This window comes from Stigmatopora nigra, chromosome 12 (genome assembly GCF_051989575.1).
Source record: "Stigmatopora nigra isolate UIUO_SnigA chromosome 12, RoL_Snig_1.1, whole genome shotgun sequence".
Classification (NCBI taxonomy): domain Eukaryota; kingdom Metazoa; phylum Chordata; class Actinopteri; order Syngnathiformes; family Syngnathidae; genus Stigmatopora; species Stigmatopora nigra.
Genome location: NC_135519.1, coordinates 2,777,482 through 2,787,742, shown reverse-complemented (window position 1 = coordinate 2,787,742; position 10,261 = coordinate 2,777,482). Strand labels below are relative to the sequence as shown.

General features: G+C 35.6%; 1 protein-coding gene across 1 annotated transcript; it reads left to right on the top strand.

Moving 5' to 3' along the window:
* Positions 1-3,407: 3,407 nt before the first annotated feature.
* Positions 3,408-9,585, top strand: LOC144205791 (transmembrane protein 41A-B-like). The gene is made up of 5 exons (XM_077730375.1): positions 3,408-3,900; positions 7,433-7,583; positions 7,705-7,866; positions 8,738-8,876; positions 8,958-9,585. Exons 1-5 carry the CDS (start codon positions 3,758-3,760, stop codon positions 9,173-9,175), a joined length of 813 nt encoding a protein of 270 aa, XP_077586501.1. The 5' UTR covers positions 3,408-3,757; the 3' UTR covers positions 9,176-9,585.
* The last annotated feature ends 676 nt before the right edge of the window (positions 9,586-10,261 follow it).

The window sequence follows — 10,261 nt, the reverse complement described above, 5'->3', positions numbered from 1 at the left end:
ACCCCTATTATAACTGCCTTTTTCAGTGCTTGTTCTAGCAGCAAAAGTGACTTCAACTTATGAGTTTCAGCGTGGATTTTCACATTTTCATGAACTTTTTTAAAATAATAATGAAATGTAATGATTGATAGCAGAAAAAATCGCAATAAGTGAAGTCGTGATAATCGAGGGACCACTGTACTAACACTAAATCTACATTGCTCTCAATCACTGTACATGGCAACAGTCAGGAAGGAGAAATTAAGGATTTTCTGATTTGGACTCAAGTACGGGGAGCACAAATGCAGCACAGTATGATGATGGTGACTCCAAAATATATTTTTTACTCAACTTAAAGAGTTGTTTATTACTTCCACTGTCTTCTTTCTCAATTTACAGCACAATAAGATAGTTTTCGCTAACTAGGTCTTCATCAAGACAAAATCGTAACCTTGGCGTTAGTCGTGTCTTGTGTCCCGCCGTGAATCATGTCCACGCGAGGGCGGCGATAATGGCGTATAGACCAAACCATCTGAAGTGACAAATTCTGAGATCACTTCTTGTGTACTCCAACTTTTCAGGGTTCAGAGGAGATATTCTCCTAAGCGCTCTCTAATATTCTATACTGGACTAATAATATACTAAGTGTGTATAGCCCCAATGCCGAAAAAAAATTCAAAATGTTGCCCAATTTTGGTCAAAAATGTGATAGCATTTTGGTAACAAATTCATACTTTATAAAGAATAAATCTTAGAATGTTATGAAGATATGTATATTCAAGATAAAAATAGCATATTTTAAACTGATTTGTGCCATATGATTTCATGTCTACTTCAAATAATTTGTTTTATTGACATTGGCGCTAATGAAGTGGAAGCAAGTTATTCAAAAATGTCAAATTGTTGCCCGATTTTGGTCAAAAAGGTGATGGCATTTTGTAACAAATTCATAAGTTATACAGAACAAATCTTAGAATGTTATGAAGATATATTTAAGAAAAAATAGCATATTTAAAATTGATTTGTGCCACATGATTTCATGTCTACTTCAAATAATTAATTTTTATTGACATTGACGCTAATGAAGTGGAAACAAGTTTTGTGGGTCTCTTTGTTTCATTTGCAAGGTTGTTGTCAAAAACTTGGCGGTATGCACTGTAGTACTTAGAAAGGTAAATGTCACTTTATTTTCCCATGGAGTCACAGTTTCTTTTTCTGTCTCATTATTTGGCCTTTTTGAAGAAGCACTTCTTTTATACTAATTTGAGGGCTTCTTTGGTGTACATTACAGACAGAGCACATTTTTTACATTTTGATTAAAATTCATTTAATCAATGTTTATCATCTCTCAGTCACAAAATCAAATTTTTCCTTGGATCGGGACGTGTGACGAACAGCATTGAAACATTTGTAATTATTTGGAAATATGTCAACAAATGGTCAAATTTCGTGTTATCAAGTACTCTTTTTTTATTTATTTTTTTTACCAGATTTAACGGAAGCCTAGCGGGAAAATGTAGCAATCTTTTGCTCTAACAAAGTGAAAGACAGACTTAGTACAGTAGATATCAATAGTACAGTTTCAATTATCAAATAATTGACAGAACCAGCCTAAGAAAGAGACATTTGTAGTAATCCCAGGAGTTTCTTATGGCCCTGATGCTAATGCAAATATGTATCCAATTGTCGATGAGATGAGATTAATATTTGAAACAAGAAAAGCAGGAAAAATAATACTTGTGTACTGTTCAACTGGAGACACTAACTACTGTAGACAAGAACAACTTCAACGTGTAAAATTTCTGACTTTAGCAGCTATTCTTCCATCTTATTGGCTATATATCAGAATTTTTAAGTGTTTGGTCCCAGTTTGATGTCAAAGTGTATTTGTGTGTCTAAAAAAAATGAATGTGCCTACTAGCCCTCGGACTGTTATCTTAAATACTGTAGCCATATAATGCTAATGTCAATGCAACAGCGCAGGGTTGTTAGTGTTTCATGTCTGTTTTTTTTGTTTGAATGACCTAGTTCTTCATTATCAAAGTTACTCTGTTTTGCTTTTACAACATAAATACAATTACAGGTTCTGTGTATTGTTCCTACTCATTTTCATTCAATAAAAAGACATTGATTTGTTTTAATCAATTCTGGTAACCCGTCAGATTTATTTGGCAGCAGTAAGTACCTTTCCAAGATATCTTGTTGGAAATTCTTTAAGAGTCCCTCAGCCAAGGTAGGAAAAAGTAAGCACGTTTATTACAAATATTATATATATAAATATATAACGTTCTCTACCATTAAAAGTTCTCCTTGTGTGCTCATGTCATTTCTTTGTATGTTGACATTGAAGGTTTACATTATTGGACAGTGAAATTTGCAGCTGGTAGACAGGTGATGTAACGCCGTCCAATCCCAATCGGAATGGCGAGGAAAACATACAATATGGCAGCGCTAGATTTGAACACAAGTCGGATTACTCCTTGCCTTCAACTCCTTACATATCTTGGAGCTATAAATGATTACTGTATTTTCACACATATAAGCCATATTTGGCACTCAAATCAATGAAGACTGAATCCAGGGTACGGCTTATATGCGCATAAATTAGACTTGACATGCACAAAACTGCAAAGTGACAAAGACAGCATATTAACTTCTTAATTTTTTTTCAAGATTTTCCCTTCAAAGTAACACATTTGTATTCCTATTAAATCCATGAATATGGAGGTGAACATTGTGAATCAATGAGCGTTTAATATGAGAGAAATTGTAAAATCCAACAATTTTAAGACAATTTTAATGGTACTGCTTACATGCAGAGGCGGCTTATATGCGACAAAATACAGTACGTGAATGCGCAATATGTCAAGTTTATTGTAATATGGAAATGCTGAAGGCTTTTATTCTCAGATGCTGGTAGAAATTTAACGTCAGTATCATCATATATGCAGAAAATGGGACATTAACACATTAGCGCTTTCAACAATAAATGTTTTTATTTGTTGTTTTACAGCAAAAAAAAAACTACTGTAAGCTGGTCATACTGGATATTCGGATCTGATTACAATTATCAAAGTAATGAAGCTGTACGAATTGACATATGTTAACTGAAACTAATTTATGTCAGTGGCCTATTTAGCACATATTAAAGCAAGAAACAAGAGCAGCATTTAGTTCCTCGGATTTTTTTAGTCAGAGCAGTTGATTATAATATAGTTGATTAATGGTAAAGCTTGCATTCTGAAATTCAAAATCCATGTTTAAATTTCTTTATCAGGTTGTACTGAGATACAAAATTAGAGTGATTCGCCTAGAAAATATAATTTAAAAAAGATAGAATTGGAGATTTTGAATAGAATTGGTTTAAAACCATCTCAGGGAGAGAACAGTCGTTTAAATGTTTTACCTTGTCACTCTGCTGTCGTCCTGTGGCCAGGCATTGCAATTACAAGCCCCAAAGCAATAAACGGACACACTACGGAAACTTTCAACTCCACCGATTTGAACACGTGTGACGAGGTATAATAAAAATCAGAGCGACGTCATCAGATTACAACAAAACAACAACCTCAAAACAGCGAGTTCCTGCGTACAAAGTCTAGCTGGATGTTACCTGATCCGTCGCCGTCATGGATCGCGTGTCGGCGAGTAATAGACACCAAACCTCCCCGGGGTCGTTTTGTCGCCCAACAGCACCGCAGCAAGTGGCCGCCTGCCTCATATCCCTTCGTAAATCCTCGCCTCATAACGGACCTGCTGTAACTTGTCAGCCGAAGACATGCGCTCCTTCGTCGGGCTCGCGACCACCGTGGCGACGGCCAGCGTCTACTTGTACCTGCTGTCCACTCACCTACCGCCGGCGGATGGGGACCATAAGCCGGCCTTGCCTGGGGAGCCAAAGCCGGAGCCCCATTACTACAAGTAACCTCCCATTTATTATTAATTGTGTAGCCTAACGAATATTGCCCATTTGACTTACGAGTTTCGTTCTATGACCAAGCACGTAACTCAAATTTCTTATATATAATTTTTCATGAACTAAATAAAACTCTTTTAATCCATTCCAGCCCATGAAATGACTACTATAAACGCTGACAGACTCTCAATCAATTTTCCATCATTCACACGACAATTAATTATCATTAATTTCATGGGACAAAAATAGAGGCGGCCCGATGAGTTAGTGGTTGGCGTGTCGTCGGCCTCACAGCTTTGGGGTCCTGGGCTCAAATCCAGGTTGGTCATGAGTTCTCCCAGGGCCTGTGTGGGTTTTCTCTGGGTACTCTGGATTCCTCCCACACTCCAAAAACATGCATAGTATGCCGATTGGACACTCTAAATTGCTCTGAGGTATGCGTGTGAGCGTGAATTGTTGTTTGTCTACTTGTGCCCTTCGATTGGCTGGCCACCAATTCAGCGGTTAAGAAAATTAAATGAGATGAGGGACATAAATAGACATGCAGAGAGGGTAGAAAAACACAGACGGGAATGCGACTTGTATGTAATTTAAGTCTCAGTGGACCTTGTTGAGCACCTGCTGTGCCTTATAACAACGTCACCTCCAATTGGTCGCAGGGGTCATCATGTGATTGGTCGCCCTGCGCGCACGCGACCCAAAAACCTGTTGATGGTTTCTGGTGTCATGGTGAACACTTATTTTGGCCCAATGTGTAATCTCCCTCGCGTAAACACTCATCTTGTCTCCTTGTTGGCTAGCAGATGGTCTTTCGTCGCCATTTCACAAATGCGTACCAACTACTCAAATATTTTAAGACCTTCCTTGATCATTTTTAGTTGCCTCCTTTAAAGTAATGGGATATAAATAGCTCGCTTTCCAAGACTGCTGGAGCTTGTGTTTCCCAATGGCAGCCAAACAAGAAATAAATCGTCATCTAATTTAAGATACTTGAACCTGACAAGTCAATTAAAGAAGATTTATTAATAAAAAAAAAAATTGAAACCCAACTTTGGCTTTTCCCATTAATGTGATTCATACCGACTATACATAGACAAGTATTTTGGTCCCCATAGCTACAATGAATAAAAGTTTGGGGTCACAAAGTATCTGGTTGGTGAAAAGGAGTGCACAATTTGGTGTTAAACCAATTTCAGTATATATTTATTACAGAAATTACTAGTGTTGGCCCAGTGACTTGAGTGGTTAGCACTTTGGCCTCACAGCTCTGGGGTTCTGGGTTCAAATCCAGTCAGTCCACCTGTGGGGGATTTCAGAACTAGGATCATTTGCATCTAAAATGCTTTTGTAACTTGAAAATGTTGTACTTAGAGGCATTCAAAAGTAGAGGTAGACTGTGTTTATATCAAGTGGTATCTCGCATACGGGCTTAATGCGTTCCTTGACTGAGCTCGTATGTTGATTTTCTCGTAACTCAAACGAACATTTCCCATAGAAATGAACTAAAAACAAATTAATTCGTTCCAACCCTCTGCCAAAAAAAAACCCAAAACAGGACAACAATTCCAAGCATAATAGCAATTATTTATTAATATTGTAACAACTTTTTTGATAAAAAAATGGAATTGATTGAAAACGTCAATATTTATTTTTCCGACAGACTAGCACCAGGTGGTCGACATATCTAAAAAGCCCTTCTTGTCCTCTCGAGGGAAGGGTAGTCTTATGGACACGTAGGTGCTACCTCTGGCAGACGTTGTACTATAGGTGAATTTCGTATCAGTGTCCAAACTTTGGACCTAAACAGGCCCTATCCAGTATATTTTCCATATCTCTCTCCTCTACCACAACTGAATCAAGTAATCAACTAATCAGCAAGCTGTCCAGGAGCCTGATAACAATCCTGATTATTTGATTCAGGTGATCTGGAGAAGGCAGATATGGAAAACAGAGTGGATAGGTGCCCTCAAAGACCGGAATTGGTGACCCTTGGTCCAAAGAATCTAAATCATAACGCTTCGTCATGTCCAAAATATCACTTCTCTCTTGATTGAAAAAAAAAATGTGTTCAGAAGTAAAATTTGATAAATTTAACTGAAGCCCTATGTATGAGTGGTTAATGCAGCAGCCTCACATTTCTGGGGTTCTGGGTTCAAATCCATGTCATGTCCATCTGTGTGGAGTTTGCATGTTCTTCCCGGGCCTGTGTGGGTTTCCACTGGGTGCTCTGGTTTCCTCCCACATTCTAAAGACATGCATGGTAGGCTGATTGGAAAATAAATTGTTCCTAGGTATGGGTTTGAGCATGAATGATTGGATCAGTGTTCAAACTTTGGAAAAATATGGATTTAATGAATCAGAGTATATGTTGAAAATTAAGAGGAATCAAGTGCATTGACAAAGTAAGTACATTCAGTACAGGGTATAAAACTGCATACACAGCACACAACGAGTTTTATTTAAAGTCGTAATATCAATTTACTCAGTGTAAATAAACACGCTTGATTTCCATTTTTGGCTCTGGGATTCTTGCTCAGCATTATATTATCGTCCCTCGCTGGCCGAAAACACGCACACAAACACACAAGGGTAGCGAGATCCAATAAAAGTTAAATACGTAACACCACTTCCTGCATGATCCCTACTCTAATACTCCCAGCAAAGATTGTTTAACTGTTCGAGTTATTTTGTTCACCATATTTTCTCGCATTTAAGCTACATTTGTAACTTAAAAAATGATGACTGAATCAAGCGTTGCTATACTATTTTTCACTAGTCGATGTCGGCAAATTTAAATTGACTATTTGTTGGTTATTTTCTTTTTTGCAGTAATAAAACAACCATTACTGGACGAATACTCACTTCCTTATGATATTGACCCTAATAATGTGCTTTATATTCATACAATATCTCAGAAATACCACGTGCAATGATTTTCTTCAGATTTTCCCTTCAAAGTAACACATTTGTACTCTCTATTAAAACAATGAATATAGAGATGAAAATTGTGAACCAAGGCGTGGCTTATGCACGAGAAATTGTAAAATTCAATGATTTTAAGGCAATTTAAAAGCAATTTTAAGGCAATTTTAAGGCGATTTTAAGGCGATTTTAAGGCAATTTTAAGGCAATTTTAAGGGTGTAGTTTGTATGCGAGAAAATACGGTAACAAATGATCTTGATCATGTTGTGTCATGCATTTATAATGCATAAGTGACATACATTCTGGTTAGCTTTGAGCAGCCATTTTTCCTGACCTTAGGCCAGCCGATTGGGCTTCATAGTGTTATCTATGCAAATGATCTTTTCTTCGTTATGTAACTTGAAAAAACGGCTTCTACTCTAACATTAACCAATGACGTTTCTGCGGAAACAGGGAGCACCTGATTGCAATGCACCGATTGCACTTCTAAGACACCAGATTGGTTAAAAGCTATTCTCTTGATGGGTTACAATTAAAACCAGCGGCCACTGTGGCCCTTTGTGAAATAGTTTGCCCACCACTCCTCTGAAAGCTATGGTCGTCCCATTCTCTAGATTGAAATTCCCATCGGATCTCGATGAGCTCCGGGAGCTTGCTGAGATGCTCAAATTCTACAAAAGGGAGCACCACGGCTACGTTCTGCTGCTTTTTTGCAGCGCTTACCTGTACAAGCAGTCCTTTGCCATTCCTGGATCCTCTTTTCTGGTGAGATCACAACTACCAAATTTGACTTTTGCCTCCACTTTGTTGATCTTCAAAAAATGCCAGCTTTTGAGTGTATGAAGGCTGTTGACAACAAAAGGACGTACGGTCCATTTTGGGGCAGAACATGCTTGCCGGCGCCATTTTCGGACCTTGGGAGGGCCTGGTTTTGGCATGCCTTCTGACCACCACGGGCTCCACATTCTGCTACCTGCTGTCGTCCGCCTTTGGGAAGCAGCACGTGGTTCGCATCTTCCCGGACAAAGTGGCACTACTGCAGAAGAAGGTATGGTGATGGGAAATTGGTGGTAGGCAGGATTCATGGAGAATATAAAAGAGGATTAATTCAACTTTCAAATTCAGCAAACAAAAATAAGATTAACATGGGGTACTGTATGTATTATTTTACATTATGATAGAACACAAGCAGACTTTTTTAGATATTAACTATGATTTATTGAACAAATTAAAAACACATGCAGTACCAACAAAGGCCATTGCCTACTACAACATTAAAATTAATTGTTTCTGTTTTTGCCAAATGTAAAAAAATGTTATGTTGGAAAACACATTTGAATGGGAATATCGTCACATTTTAACATCACTTTTCATCATTTAACCTAATAACTTGGAATACATTTTACTGTGATGCTAGTAGTTTATGACATTAAATAAAAAAAAAATAGCACGTTATAACAAGATTTTTCTTACCGTGAAACTTAATACATTGGTCGATTTCCACTTTTAATATTATAACTCATCACCTAAAATGGGAAAAATGATCACAATGTAAAACTTCACATGTTAATTGAACCATAATAAGATATGAAATAGTAAAATGTATGAATAATACTCCAAATATTTACCAATCACATATGGTCAATGTATCTTAAAGGATGAATTATATCACATTTCTAAACATATCGGTATTAAATGTGAAATTTAAGTTAATTTTATGACATTAAAACATTAACATTCTCACATTGAAAATGTATGTTTTAACATGAGATACTTAACATCCCAATTTACATGAAACTCATCCCATTTTGACATCCTTTTCATCACGTTGACCATGCGATGAGCTTTATTTTTTTTCTTCTGGTGTGACGCTTCCTTCCTTCCTTCTTTCCTTCTTATCTCTTCCCCCTCCCTGTTAGGTAGAAGAAAACAGTAGCAGCTTATTCTTTTTCATGCTTTTCCTGCGCTTCTTTCCCATGACTCCTAACTGGTTCCTTAACATCACCTGCCCCGTCCTCAACATCCCCATGCCCATCTTCTTCTTCTCCGTCTTCATCGGTGAGCGCCCCATTTTCCAAGACTGTGTAAACCACTGATGCTAACTACAATCACTTCCTTGCATTTTTTTGGATCCCGCAGGTTTGATACCCTACAACTTCATCTGCGTGCGCACGGGTGCCATCCTTTCCGAGATCCACTCGCTGGATGACATTTTCTCATGGGGCACCCTAGCCCAACTGCTGGCCATTGCATTAGTGGCCCTGGTGCCTGGCGCACTTATCAAGAATTACAGTCAAAGCCACCTCAAGGTGGAGGGAATGGACGCCACACAGGTCACCGATCGGAAGAAGCGATGACCAAAGTAAGACGAGGACTTTAAAAAGTGGAGGTCGAAAGCCTTCACATCTCTGTGAACAGAGAGTAATGGCAGTCAATGATAATTTTTCAATGCCATTGACAGCAAACAATTACCTTTAAGTACACTTGTTTACTTCCTCAACAAATCTTTTATGTCATTTTACGCCCTGTGAAGCACTTGAATGTCTTAATAGAAAGATATTTATTGAGTAACACATTTCTGTGTCTCTGAGGATGGGATTGTCAACTTTTCTTTGACCAAATTTTGTAAACATGTCAAAGAAATGCTACTTTAAGCCTTTCAAATGAAAATGCACAATAAACGTCACTTATTGAAGCCTTTTTATTTTTTGGTACACTTTGAACACAGGTCATGCACACGTGTACTCTTTTCACATGGGTGGACATTACATGCTCCATCTTTAAACATAATGTAATTTTATATGTAATAATTATAATATAATATATATTATATATATATATATATATATATATATATATATATATATATAGATATATATATATATATATATATATAGATATAGATATAGATATAGATATAGATATATATAGATATATATATATATATATATATATATATAGATAGATATATATATATATATAGATAGATATATATATATATATAGATAGATATATATATATATATATAGATAGATATATATATATATATATATATATATATATATATATATATATATATATATATATATATATATATATATATATATATATATATATATATATATATATATATATATATATATATATATATATATATATATATATATATATATATATTACATATATATATATATATATATATATATATATATATATATATATATATATATATATATATATATATATATATATATATATATATATTACATATATATATATATATATATATATATATATATTACATATATATATATATATATATATATATATATATATATATATATATATATATATATATATATATATATATATATATATATATATATATATATATATATATATATATATATATATATATATATATATATATATATATATATATA